The sequence below is a fragment of the Cydia splendana genome, chromosome 4 (assembly GCF_910591565.1).
Source record: "Cydia splendana chromosome 4, ilCydSple1.2, whole genome shotgun sequence".
NCBI classification, from domain to species: domain Eukaryota; kingdom Metazoa; phylum Arthropoda; class Insecta; order Lepidoptera; family Tortricidae; genus Cydia; species Cydia splendana.
This window is the reverse complement of record NC_085963.1, coordinates 9,061,027-9,075,939: the sequence shown is the minus strand read 5'-3', so window position 1 is coordinate 9,075,939 and position 14,913 is coordinate 9,061,027. Positions and strand designations below refer to the sequence as shown.

Below are 14,913 nucleotides of genomic sequence, written 5' to 3'. Positions count from 1 at the left end.
CGGGTATACTTTAGATTGTCAGCAAAAAAAGTTGTGGTTTCAAAGTAACCCCATTCTCAATATAACTTTGATCACGTTGTTTTTATTTTTTTCTGAAAAAATTATAAGTCCTAATTTTATTTTATTTGGCAGGCTAAAAGAAGAGAAAAAACCGATTATTATATTTTAATTTCATATTTTTACGTATATTAGGATCGTCAAAAAATGGTCCCAAACTCTAAAATTGATCAAAGTATCCCCGGTTTAGGTAGTTATAAACGTAATGATTTTCGACACAGGAAAACTGCTTTGGCTCCCAAATACTCGTATGTTACACAAATATGTTTGTTTTTTTTTCTAGAAATAGAATAGGTACTTACTAGTGGCGTCAAGAAAGATGGGTGTCCACGCGATCTGCGCAAAAGCAGTGACGCAAGCGGCCAGGAGCAGCAGCGACAGTGCCAGCTGCATGGTGCGCGCGAGTCACCACCCCTCCCCCCCACCGCCGTCTTCGCATTTGACACACTGACACCCTCACACCACACAGACACGAGCCGGAACACCGATCCGCTTCATTACACAAAATAACTCTAAAGTTGTCTTTATTGTTATTTCTCAACGCCCTAGTTTATTGCGGTTTTATTGCGAATCCTCGCAATCTTCGTTTTTCCATTTGATTGCACTGCGGGTTTAGGACGCCGTGGTGTCTGTAACAAAAATTTAAGAATCAGGTCAAAGAGATCACGGAAATAGTAGTTGGATTTAAAAAAAACAACGGAGAATTCTACTGCTACTAAAGACCTGCTCATGGATCATTTTTTTATTGTTCTGTCCCGTCAGCCAGGCGACAATAGTAGCATAGTTTGTTAGAAGAAATTTATATATGTAGGTACTACGTTCTACTAATATTTTAAGCAATAGATGAACCATTATGGAAAGGAACCTTTATGGTGCGACTCTGTCCGTCGGTCACATCGCTAATCAAGTAGTCAACCACATTAACTGCTATAAAAATGTAAGTATAGTTAATAGTTGGTCAAACCAATTTCTGAATCAGTACGAACCAGGAAAACCATACTCGTCCTTTTCTTTTGGGTGCTAGTACAAATGTAAGACAAATATATAATAGTATGATTCTCTCTGTGTATGTTTGAAATGAGACAGTCATTTGACAAACTACATATATAAACGGCTACAAATATAATGACCACCAAAAAATACTTTGGTACCCTAAATAAAAAAATCATGCTTACCAAAAAAAATTACTGAACACCAAAAAAATAAGGTCTAAAAATACAAAAGTACCACCACTTTAATTACGACTGCACTTCAAATTGTATTCAAATACCAAATATATTGAATGATCACCAAAAATCATTAATGATCACCAAATCTTGAAGACCAAATTAATGCGATATTTTCACCTAAATAAACCACTATGATTACCAAAAAAATTATACATATTACCAAATAAAGTAAACTGATGCCAAAATTACTAGCCCCTCCCGCTCAACCCCCCGTAGCCCGCACCGCATACCTACCTAACCTAATCTACTTTTCTAGTAGCATTTCGTTATGCTACTAGAAAAGTAAGTTAAACTGCTATCAGTTAAGTGGGTTAGGTTAGGTTTGAACTGCGACCCTTACAGAAAAGAAATGCTACTAGTAAAGTGGGTTAGGTTAGGTTTGAACTGCGACCCATACAGAAACGAAATGCTACTAGAAAAGTGGGTTAGGTTAGGTTTGAACTGCGACCCTTGCAGAAAAGAAATGCTACTAGAAAAGTGGGTTAGGTTAGGTTTGAACTGCGACCCTTACAGAAACAAAATGCTACTAGAAAAGTGGGTTAGGTTAGGTTAGAACTGCGACTGTTACAGAAATAAAATGCTACTAGAAAAAGGTGACGAAGTGGATTAATTAATTTAATAGGATAACGATATATTAAATGATTGCACATTTTTAATTAAAATGTGGTTACAATTTTGTGATCATTTACTATTTTTGCGTTTACAATGATTATCTTGGAGCCATTTGCTTTAATAGGATAGCAAGATTTAAAAATTTGGTTATCATTTTACATTAAAATGGAGTTCTAATTTTGGTGGTCATTTACTATTTTTGGGTTTACAATGATTATTTTGGTGTCATTTTCTTTAATAGGATAGCAAGATGTAAAAATTTGGTTATCATTTCACATTAAAATGGGGATTGAAATTTGGTAATCATTGACTATTTTTGGGTTAATAATGATTATTTTGGTGTCATTTCCTTTAAAAGGATAGTAATATGTAATAAAATTGGTAATCATTTCATATTAAAATGGTGTTATAATTTTGGTGATCATTCATGATTTTAGGGTGGTAAAATAGATTTTTTTGGTATTAAATTTTACTAAATCTGGTGATCAGTTAAATAGCAGCCTATATAAACCAAGGGTTGTAAGAGTGACCCGGGCAACCGTAACCATGGCAACGAGTGCAAGAAAAAGTTGATTCACCCAACTGAACATTTTATTATAATATTTCATTTAATCAATACTTGCAGTCAGTAGAACCGTAAGAAACTTACCGCTGCTGAATAGGTAACTAGAACATTATTAGCTTGGAAACTTGTGATCACTCGTGAAAACTGAAACTTAACGTAATAGGGTTGTTTTCTATAGATTTTCACAACGTCATTAACGGCGGTTTCAGACTCGCTATTATTTTTCTGCGCGTACCTATACGGCCGCTTCGGTGGTAGGTACGAGCTTACACGCGCGTTACATTTACCTACATTTGGTCTAGGTATACGAGCTTACGCGCACGTACACTCTACTCGTATAAAACACTAGTCTGAAACCGCCCAAAATCAAATTTAGCGAAACATACGGAAAACAAGATCAAACCGTTTATAACGGTATTATTTTAAAATCAACAAAAACTTATTAAATTGACCTGCAGGCGAATTCGAATTTACATACACTGACGTCAGAACGATATTTGAAACATGTTATTAATTCTAGCGCGTCTCGCCCGCGCCAATACATGTAAGTACGGACAAGTACGAGTGGTTAGTTCCCGATTCGCCGGATCCTTGTTTCGCCAGATTCCTGTTTCGTCAGATTTACTTTATAGTAGATACCTACGTCACAATCCGAATATACGAGAATCCAACGAAACAAGAATCTGGAGAATCGGGAACTAGTCCTGCATTCATTGTGACGTCACCGTTTTAGTTTCTCATACTATTACTGAATCGCAATTAGAAAGGGATTGAGATAGCTGTCAATCCATATTGATTTAGACGTAAGTGTATGGAAATCTGTCATTTCTAATCCCTTTCTGATCGCGGCATGATAATACTTAACTTCATAAGATCCGATCGTATTGCCGCTTCATATTCATAAAAGTCGCGTCGGACCACGCTAAGTTTTCATGCCAAGTGCTACGTAAGGTACTTATGGCATTGTCGCTGTCAAGTCAGTGCAAAGGTAGTCAGAGTCTACATACATGTATATATCTCAGTCTATAGACTGCCCAGCGAATCGTGTCCCAAGGTACTGCTTTATGCTATATATGGCAAAAATTTTGCTTACCAAATAATAAGCTGCCAGTGTTATTTCATTTCAAAGTAGTTTTACTATTTTTATTGCGAGTAAGTTATTTTCTATTTTTTGTGGTACGACTCGCATTGGCATGTCTATAAGACGAGAAACCTCATCAATGGAAAGACATCTTGTTCTAGGAGCTTACAATTAGTTTATTTATTGTATACATGAGTATGTTCCTAGTGCGAAATTCGTACATTTTTTGTTTTATTCCTATCTTTCTTAATCTCGTTTGTTATGCGTTACAAAACTAAAGGAAAACTAAACATCAAATTAATGTAATGGCGAATAAGACTGGATAAGATAACAACAAACACTGTCATAAATAACTACAATTATCTTACAAAACAATAACAAACAGTAAACAAAAACAAAATTTAACTTTTAATTACTTTTACATTTAGGTACCTACTGGAATAAATATCTAAATATTATCGAATCTCTTAATATCCAAATGGAAACATAGAATAGAATTTACAGGGTAGGTATGTATAAACTACCTATGGTTTTACATCAAGTTTTTTATACAAAATTAGCAAATATAAATATAAATTATTATTCAGTGTTTATGGCATCCATTATTTCTCCTTAGAATATTCAAATTCAAATTCAAATAATATAACTGCTGCGCTTAATCCAAAATGCAATTATTTTCGATGCTGTTACACGAAACAAAACAATAATTATTTAATTTTTTGGAGTATCGGAATAAAACTGCGTTCATCGGGGTAAATGAGAAAATCAATATACTTGTAAGTGTACATATAGGCAGCACATAAGGCGATATTTTCCCATTGATGTGATAATACTGATAACGATAAAATGTATCTGTAGTGAATTGTAACATCCGTTTCTATAAACAGCGCATTTACTCCTAATGAACGAAATCATCTCAATCATCATATCACTTTTGTCGCGGTAAATAACAAGGGTAAATAACAAAGAAGGATACATTGTGACAGATTCTATATGTATTATTGAGCATGTAACTTAGAGCATTTAGTAACTGGAGACGCTTTATCTGTCATTTTCTGTACAAAACAGTCTGACGATTTTTGCGGGGGAGGGGTACCTCAACGAACCTCTTCGGAACGAACATATAGCCATGTCAGATAAACGTCAGTCCATACAAAAGTTTGCACAGTTGTGCAAGGTTTTCGGCAGAGGGGTAAGCTCTTACAGGCGACTCCGGTTAATAAATGCTCTATGGTATGTAATGAATAATCTTTTACTGGCCTTATTTATTTCAGTATTTAACAAGTATTGTAGCAGGAGTAAGGGTAACAATTCTGCGGTACTGCTGGCACTGACGTCACAGGGCGGGCGGTCATGCCGGGAGGGTACTCCATGCAGTATTGAGAAAATGTAGACGGGACGGACTGATGGTGTTTCTGGTGTTCGAAATGAATACAACAGTTACCCTGATAAAGAAAAAAAAACATAAAATATATTGTTTTAATAACAATTAATATTGCGATTGACGCTTAACAAGGGGGCTGTATGTACACTTTGTTGGCACAGTTAGAAATAAGAAAGAAGTAGTCGTGAATACCAGAATAGTATTGCTATAAGAATAGAGCGCGTGTATGTAGTTTTGACAATGGCCACGAAATGTATTAAACATAGTTGCATTGCGTTAAATACTTGCATTAGAGGGCCGTAATTTCAGGTTTTAGGTTAGGTTTCGTTCATGTCGTCTCGAATATGGGTGAATATGGTATCGATGCATTCAGTGTAATGCCCTGAATACAAATATATGAGATGACAAGCGCGAAAGTGGTGGGGGTAGTTGCTGTGGCGTCATAAAGTCTGCAGTACAAACTTTTTTTAAGTTTCTTTTAAACATACCATGTGGGCTACCAAATGAAAGGGCTTTGTGAGTAGATCACAAATATATAACATACTGTAACATTTTCAATACTTGGTCTAACAAATTATTAGAAAACGTTCAAAAATTTCACAATCCACTGTTGACTTTCAAGTGCTCTAAATTGAAAATGGCTGAATGGATTAGTCTAAAATACATACCAAATGACTGTGAATATTCTCTATATAATGTTAAAAAATAATTAACCAGATATATCAAACAATAAGAAAAGTACATCAAGTTGAAAAAGTATAATTATCTGTTACATTAAACTGCAACTATTATTAAAACAAACAAAAAACCCGACTGTTTGCATATATTTTTGAAATGGTCTTTTCACTAGCTTTCATTTCGTACCCATATTGCTATACACCGTGTTTTTATTGAATTCCGTTAACTTCGGGGTATGGTTAAGTACATTTAAGAGAACTAAATGGCATAGTTAATTTTCAAAAAAAAAAATATTTTTTTGCTTTTAAAAAAAATATATTTATGTTTAAAAAGTAATTAAATGTAGTATGTAGCGTTGTTGTAACACGGGCATTACAATTAACTCAACCAAACAATTGAAATCTGTGACATATCAATGTCATTTCGAACATCGATCCACCGAGATTGTACTTAAGTTTAGTAGCAAATGTATGAACTCATTCTAAACACTAATCAATATGTGACGTCCCACGGTCAAAGGTACCTTATGGCGGGTTTGGAGTTATGCATACCCCAGTAATCTACAATAAATAAGCTATCGATAACACAAAAGATCAACCTTCTAGGTTGCGTAGTTACAGAGATATGATTTTTTGAAAATAATGTTGTGAAATGAGCAACTTTACGATAGAGAAGTTTTAAGTTTAGCCGCCTAAAAAACTATGTTCCTGAAGTAAGTTACATAGTTGACTACAAATAATAATGCCTTATATATCTGAGATTAAAAAAATATTGCGACTTGTTCTGTAATGCAAATAGAAACTTTTGATATCGACTGATTTATGTGTATACTAACCAATCTCTTGAAAATAAAGTTTTATTTCATTTTCACGATTGATTGCAATGAGCTCTCAAGATTTAAATTTTATCTATTAGAAAACGACACTGACAGACAGTTTAAGCAAAAAACAATACCGATTTAGAGGTGAAAATGTATTTTCTGACTTTTTCATATAAAATCACAAAATTGAATATTTTTACTTTTAATGTGACACACAATCAATTTTTCTGAGCACATATGAAAGAAATTCTGTCATTCAAATGAAATAAATCCTAAAACCCCAACTAAATACTATATTTAACCCCTTATGCCACTTTAAACTTACATAACAATAACAGTATTTGCTCCATACATTTACGAAAAGGTACCTTATGGAAATAAATCTAATAATACATCACTACAAAATATCAATCATATTATAGTTTATCTTTTATGAATAGAAAATATTAATTTACATTAAACTGCCCCCAATTTAATTAGTTCTTCGTCATAATAATCTTAAAAAAGACCAATAATTTGTATGTAATGAAAAGGTACCTTGTGGTCAAGTTACATGATGAGGCATGATGATGATGGAACAGTTAGGATAAACTAATAATATTTTGGGGTTAAGATGGTATAAATCGTCTATTTCTTATCAATAATATATTTCCGTTGCTATTGAAGATAAGCGGCATTGAGGTTCAATGACCTCAGATATTCCATAAGGTAATGCGTCGGGTATTGGCATTTTTCAGCAAACCAATGGCTGATTTACTGCATGCGACCAAACCAAATGAAGATTATTCTAGTTAAGAAAGACTTGACGAGAGTAACTTTGGTATAATAGCAGTCTACTTGGATTTGTGATGTCGGTCTATGTACGGTTATAATATTTGCGAGGCGCCCCAACCAGTACGGTTACCATCAGTTTGTCACTGACATAAACGCCGTCGAGAACGTAATTTACTTTCTATACATCTCGCTCGCACTCGCATATTAGTGCAAACGGGATGTATAGAAAGTAAATTACGTTCTCGACGGCGTTTATGTCAGTGACAAACTGATGGTAACCGTACTGAACTGAAATTATCAAATTAGTTTTGCAGAATGCTAATACAGTTCTCTACCAAACTTCTTTTCCCGTATTGACTAGTTTTTTTGGGAATTTTCAATCTTTTTTCCATAAGGTACCTTTTCTACTAAACTCTGAGACGACATTACTAGGCTTATAACTAACTTATAACAAAAATAAAAACAGGTAAACAAACGTTACGCATTAAGGTTTCAGATCACACAATAAAAAAAAATTGAGCATTTTTTCACCTCTTTACAAAACATTTAATATCTCCGAAACTAGAAACCCTCATAAGGTACCTTTTCCCGTGGAACGTCACATATGTATACCGGCCCTAAGGCAAGTGTACATGCTTGTAGAGGCCTTATAGGAAAAAAATAAATAATTGATTATCTCCGAAATGGAGTTAATTCGAATATCGGTGTCTTTGAGAAAGTTACTTGATTTAAGCTCAGGAATGCACCCTTGAAAATAACGGACATCAAAAAAAAACACGGTGTAGTAAGAAAAAAACACAATACCCCCTATATTTGTATTCAGGGCGTATTCATTACACTGAATACGTCGATACCATATTCATCCATATCCGAGGCGACATGAGCGAAAATCGATTTCTAGAAGACTTTTCTTTCGTTGGCCGGGCCACTACATTGCAATTTGCAATGCATCGCTAATGAAAAAAAAGTTTTGCCTTGTTTTTTTTGCAGTTTTGAGTAATCAGACGTCTGAGTGTTCGTCATTGTCCCAGTACGTCATCTCACTAAAGGCATTGTTAATAGAGGTGGCAGCAGGGTGTCATCCATAGGGCATTAGCATGTCTAGCACTACTAGTACCTTATAATAAGGTACTTAAGCTTAGAATAAATTAAAAAGTGGAAAAATTACTGTCTTGGGTGAGACTTGAACTCACGACCCCTGATGGATCGATACTCCAGTGCTCTGCCATCTGAGCCACCAAGACCTCATCCATAGCCAGCAAATCTTTCCACCATATTATAGGTCAAGGGGACCCTTAGCGACATCTACCGCAAGAAACTTCCGCAAAAGACTTCTTAAACGGCTACCGGAGTTCCAAGTCATATTGGAAATTCACCAGTTACGATGTGCTACCCATATTAATTTAAATTTTTAACAAGCAGAAACGTCAAACCCTACCAATTTTACTTAGTCCGAACTACAAAACACCGAGCCTTCAATCTTCTTATTTACATAAGCGACTAACTTCCTTAAGTTAGATTCCGTGAATTAATTAACTTCCCAGGTAACAATCTTACTGTGAAATTCCTGGCAAAAACTTTTCGTAATTCCAGTAATACCGCGCTTTCTGTTAATTACCTACTGGGCTTAGAGCGGAAAGTTGAAAAGTTCAGTTGTCCTGGTCGTACCTACTTATCCCGGTATTTATTTTTAAAATATACCAAATTATATAAATTATTAAAAAAACTGTTTTGTGTAGGTAAATGTTTGAATTGGATTCGACAAAGTGAATATGCCACTATTGTTAAAAAGTTTTTTCTCGCTTCCTTTTGCCTTGTCGCGCTGATCGTAGTAACTCTAAACTCGATAATAGGCAACGAGGCCGACGGTCAGCGTGGCATTAAAGGGGCATACAGATATCGGCCTGTCAGTTAAACGCAAAATTTGACAGCTCCGAACAACTGACAGGCTGATATCGTCCGGCGGACTGGTAATCAGTGGGCCCCTTAAAACGGTTTAGGCCCAGTTCTACAGATTTCTATCTCTACAGGTTTTTAATTTTACAGATTCCCAATTCTACATAATTTGAATTTTACAGAATCTAAATTCTAAATATTCACAATTCTACAGATTCCCAAATTTTACATAATTGAAATTCTACGAAATCTCAATTCTACATATTCGCAATTAATCAGACTCCCATTTCCACAAACTCCCAATTCTACAGAATCCCAGTCAAACAGATTGACAGTCCTACAGATTCCCAATTCTACAGATATTTGGTTTAATGTTTGGTTTTTATTAAGAGTAGGTCTTGCTGAGTGATTAAATAATACGTTACGTTACGTAAATAAATAGGAAGCTCTTTGCTGTAACAGAAAAGTAAGCAAAATTTGGTCATTTTGAAGGATGCTTATCTGCAGAGTTTAAGAATTTGAGCAAAGTTTTGCATCTGACTACGAAGAAAGCGGCTCTGGTTTATAATAGATAATAAATAAAGAATATGTGAAGTTAGAAATTTGTGGAATTAGGATACTGTAGAGATGAGAAACTGTGGAATTAAGAATATGTAGAATTGGGAACCTGTATAATTGGTTATCTGTTAAATTAGGAATCCGTAGATTCGAGAATCTGTAGAATTGCGAATCTGTATAATTGGTTATCTGTTAAATTGGGAATCTATAGTATAATTGGTTATCTGTTACATTGGGAATCTGTATAGTTGGTTATCTGTTAAATTGGGAATCCGTAGATTAGAGAATCTGTAGAATTGGGAATCTGTAGACATGGGCCTAAACCCTTAAAACTAGCCTAAAACGCTTTCTGAAGGCAAAGTCGTGCACCACATCAATGCCGATCATCAGCGCAAATTCGTTCTCAGCTAGATACTAAAACGCTCACTGAAGGTAGAGGCGTGCGAGCAGTTGACAAAACTGACTGCAGTCAGGCTATATTTTAAAACGCTTCCTGGACATTATACATATTGGACTGCCAACGCTGATGGTCAGCGTGACAATGAAGCCAGCCTTAGTTGTCAAACAATGATAATAGTTGGTGTTGATACGATTCGGGCTGCGCGGCCATACTGCTACATTCTATTAAACAGAATAGCGAAAACAATAATTTAACATTTTGATGTAGGTCAAACTCTTAGAATGACGCTCTAAACTTTGCATACAATTCTCGATGCACTCGCTTGGCAATTAGTGAACTTAAGTCAAAGTTTGAACGCTGTCAACATGGTTTAAACTCATACGAGGTACGAGTTTATATGAAAGTGCTAACTGATGTAACCAGAAAGTGCATCCTCTGCTGAAGTGATCGAGTTAGCCGTACCCACACCACCACGGTACTCACTCCCAGAGCAAAAGAGCAAAAGTTTTAAACTGGCTAATAGTATAGGTAATGTATAAGACATATATTCGACGACAACCCAAATTCAATATAAGCATCAGTGCTTCGTGCTTCCACAAATTGAATATAGCCACAGTCTTTATATGGTATGTTAACTATAAATAGTACATTATTGTCGAGGCTCGGAAGTAGCTACTTGCAGGCTGAGGATTCGTTTTAAACGGACGACCTTGGGAGTCCGTTTAATTGAATCCGAAGCCAGCAAGTAGCCTTCCAGCCGAGTCATATATAGTGCTTTTCTCAAAAATGGTGCAAGAAATATAAATATAATAGGAATATTTTACAAAAGCAACGTTCTTACGTCACGTATACGTTTCGTGTTTCACAGAAAAAAGTAGAAACAATTGAAAAAATTAGCTTTGCCGCCTTTTTATTTTTTTAATAAAAAAATAGAAGTGTATTTTTCTGCCGAAAATACCTCAACCTATTTGAGACAGCTAAATAGTCGCGGTACTAATCATCTGTTTGGCTGTTTAATGGGCCTGTGCCTTCATTTGATATGGCCATTTCAACTTTTAAAAAGTTTGGAACTCGACAAATAATGGAATTTGTATGCAACATTGCAGTCCCAAAATCGAGACTGCAATGTTTTTAACTTTTTAATTTTTGACTGACCATAAACTACGCGCTTCGCGACCTATTTTTTAAACGGCAAAGTCGACTTTGCCGTCCATTTTTGAGAAAAATATTATAATTAACTAGCGACCCGCTCCGGCTTCGCACGGGTTACACAAAACCTTAACAAACACACCTAAACTTTTCTCAAGAATCACTCTATTGATAGGTGAAAACCTCATGAAATTCTGTTCAGTAGTTTTTGAGTTTATCGCCAATATACATACAGACGCGGTCGGAAACTTTTTTTTATAAGGTGTAATGAAGAGTGACCCTGCTGATAACAGATTAACCCTTTGACCATTGTTCCGTAGAGGAACAGATTAGTATTAATTACTTTCTATGCATATGTAAATAGGTATTTTTCTTACATACAAAGCAACACAATTAGGAAAGAATATATTTTCGTGTAGTAGCTAGATATTTGAACTGGCAACTGCATTTATCTCAAAAGCCCTTCCGGCGCGACACAACCGCGCCACCTAGCGAGGATAAAAAGCTCTTCGCCTGCCGTTAAAACTAAATAGCCGCGTTCGATCCGCGCTCCGATTAAAATAATTTATATATCGGTTCCCGTCGCTGCGATTTAAGTGAAAATCAACCAGAGACTAATTAGTGACCCAGTGCCCCTTATGGATATATGCAGCTGTCGATAAAGCAGAGGATTTCCCAATCATCATACATAGACCACCACGTGGTACGCCAAGGTGCTGCTGGATTTATGTAAGTTGCTCTCAATTTATCTCGGCTACATAGTTTTTTGATCCGTTCGATCCGGATTTTTTCTTTCTCTGGTTGTGTTGCTCTTGTATTTTGCGATTTTTGCGGTATTTCGTACCCAGTTTTTTCGTTTAGACACGTTTGTAGTTCAATTTAGTATTGTCATTGTCGCCATCTTTGTCTCGCAAAATGGTTCCTAACCCTACAGACGGCAATACTGAAGCCGACACATCGTGTATTACACAAGACATATTCGAACGAGATCTAATTCTCGACGAATTAAAGAGAACGTTACAGTTCGCAGCGACAAATACAGATCAATTTCGTTCAAGAACGACAGATTTAACAGTGCATCAGCGAAAGTTTACTAAGATTCAAACTAAAATCGAAAAAGCGTTAATTAAATTGCAAAGCTTCAACAAAGAAGCCAATATTAAGATTCGTAACGATTTTAATGACTTGTATTACGCGATAGTTACACATTTAAATAACCTAAAGGAGGTAGACGTAGAAAGGCGTCGCGCGAGCCGCGCGCTTACCCCCAACGAAACGCTTAGCAACGATCGTCGAAATTTACCAAAATTATCGCTTCCCGAATTTCACGGCGAACCGACTGGTTGGCCTGCCTTTTTCGATTTATTTCAATCGCTGGTACACAATAACAATGCCTACACGGATGCGGAGAAGTTTAGGTATTTGCTCCTTTCTGTCAAAAACGAGCCACATAATTTAATTAAGTCAATTCCCATAACGGAAAGTAATTATGCAATTGCGCTCGATATTCTAAAATGCCGTTATGACAATAAACGCATTATTGCATCACAACATCTAGATAAGTTGTTCGATATAGATATTTGTTCCGCGCGATCAGCTGTTGCCATGAGAAATTTACTTAATGTTTATCACGAAAATATAAAGGCGCTCGAAGTCATGGATTTTCCGGTTAAGGAATGGGATTTCGTTCTGTTAAATTTATTATTACGTAAGATTCCCGTGAATACGCGAAAAGAATATGAACGTTCCTTAACCAACCCGGGCGAAATACCTAAAGTTCAGGGCCTAATTACTTTCCTCGAACGCGAACTTTCAGCGGAACAGATGATTTCAGTTTCCCATACACAGTCCACTCGAAACAATTCCTTAAGTAGTAAAAATAATACAAATATAAATTCAAATCAAATAACACCCAAGCGTGTTTTTGCAAAAAGTACGGCGTCAGCTCAAAGTCGACCTTATGTCGATACAAATAAGGTTCGAGCTTGCTTGAAGTGTAAAGGAATGCATTCCCTCAATAAATGTTTAGAATTTTTAGACCTATCGGTGAAAGATAGATTTGCATTTGTTAAAACAAATAATGTATGTTACAATTGTTTATGCCCCGGGCACGACTTAAGGAATTGTAAATCAAGTTTTAAATGTCGTAAGTGTAATAAACGACATCATACTTTAATTCATTTAGAATCAAACATTCCGCAGCCGATTATCAAGGAAGCTACGGAATCAGTTGCCGTCTCGCTCGCTCTTACGGAGCAGCCCGGCCCTAGCAGCCCGTCAGCAGTTCACGGCGTGAATGAACAGAGTTTAGGTAGTTTAGGGAAACAACCTAGCACGGTTTTATTATCAACGGCGTTGGTTGACCTTTATTACGAAGGCAACAAAGTTGCGACGATTCGATGTATGGTAGATGGGGGTTCACAAGCAGCTCTGATTACAGAATCGTGTATGCAACGACTCAATTTACCGCGACAACATGTTAGCGAGCCGCTGGTCGGTGTCGGCGACTTGCCGCTGGAACCTAGGGGTACCTTCGTGTGCTCAATTTCGCCTAAGGGCAAACAAAATCCAATCATTCCGTTAGAGGCGTCTATTCTGGCGAAGTTAACCCGTCAAATGCCTAGTGTACCACTAGCACCTCTCGCTGATTGGCCTCATTTGCAGGGACTCGCTTTAGCCGACCCTGAATTTCACAAACCTCAGCCGGTCGACATGATACTCGGCGAGGACATTTTCATGGATATTGTTCGCGATGGCATTGTCAGAGGTAAACCTGGCACGCCCACCGCAATTAATAGTGTGTTTGGTTATTTGCTAGGAGGTAAAGTGAACTTTACTTCCAGTGTTTCGACTCCACGCCATACTTGCTTTACGTCGTTTGACAACGACAATCTTCAGAAGTTTTGGGAGCTGGAGTCAGTACCAGAGTTGCGGAGTTACACTCCCGAAGAAAAGCTATGCGAATCCTTTTTTCAAAAGACGCATACGCGTGATGAAACAGGGCGATACGTGGTCGCTCTGCCATTCAAGCCCGATGCACCGCCGCTCGGCGAGTCTCGGCAAATTGCCCTAGCACGATTCCATAAATTGGAATACCGTCTAGAACGTAACCCCCAGTTGAAGGCGGATTATCACGCTTGCCTCCAGGAGTACGTGGATCTCAACCACATGGAGCTCGCGGACGATAACCCCCCCGCTGGCGCGAGTTATTACATACCCCACCATTGTGTGTCAAAAATTTCCGAAACTACACGCACAAGCGTAGTTTACGACGCTGGGTGTCGCACGACAAGTGGACACGCGTTAAATGACACTTTGTTAACAGGTCCTAAGTTACACTTAGACATTGTTGACGTTCTTCTAAAATTCAGAGTGCATAACATTGCATTTTGTTCCGACATCAAACAGATGTATCGCAATATTCTTGTGCGTGAAAGTGATAGGGATTTTCAGCGCATCCTTTGGCGCCAATCGCCCGAGGAGCCTCTGCGCGATTATAGGCTTCGTACCGTTACCTTCGGTATAAGTAGTTCCCCTTATCTCGCCTTGCGCACAATTAAACAGCTAGCTCACGACGAAGGTGAGCGTTTCCCGCGCGCCTCCCCAGTCTTACTCAATGACGTCTTTGTTGACGATGTGGTAACCGGTGCAGATACCACAGCCGAGGCTCTCGCTGTGCAGCAGGAGCTGATAGGTATTTGTGCCACGGC

General features: G+C 37.2%; 2 protein-coding genes across 5 annotated transcripts in view; both read right to left on the bottom strand.

The window, feature by feature from the left end:
- LOC134789815 (uncharacterized) overlaps positions 1–499 on the bottom strand; it is a 51,376-nt gene extending 50,877 nt beyond the window's left edge. For both annotated transcript variants that reach the window (XR_010144121.1, XM_063760466.1), the window contains exon 1: positions 360–499. Coding sequence is in view for 1 of the 2 variants with exons in the window: in XM_063760466.1 (XP_063616536.1) it covers positions 360–450 (91 nt within the window). In the remaining variant the exon portion in view is untranslated. The remainder of the gene's footprint in view (positions 1–359) is intronic.
- Positions 500–557: 58 nt separating this feature from the next.
- LOC134789838 (uncharacterized) overlaps positions 558–14,913 on the bottom strand; it is a 58,283-nt gene continuing 43,927 nt past the window's right edge. For 2 of the 3 annotated variants that reach the window (XM_063760499.1, XM_063760501.1), the window contains one exon: positions 3,833–4,989. In XM_063760499.1, coding sequence (XP_063616569.1) covers positions 4,822–4,989 — 168 coding nt within the window. In that variant the 3' untranslated portion in view covers positions 3,833–4,821. Of the gene's footprint in view, positions 687–3,832; positions 4,990–14,913 lie in introns of those variants that run through there. The other variant, XM_063760500.1, reaches the window with a different exon arrangement.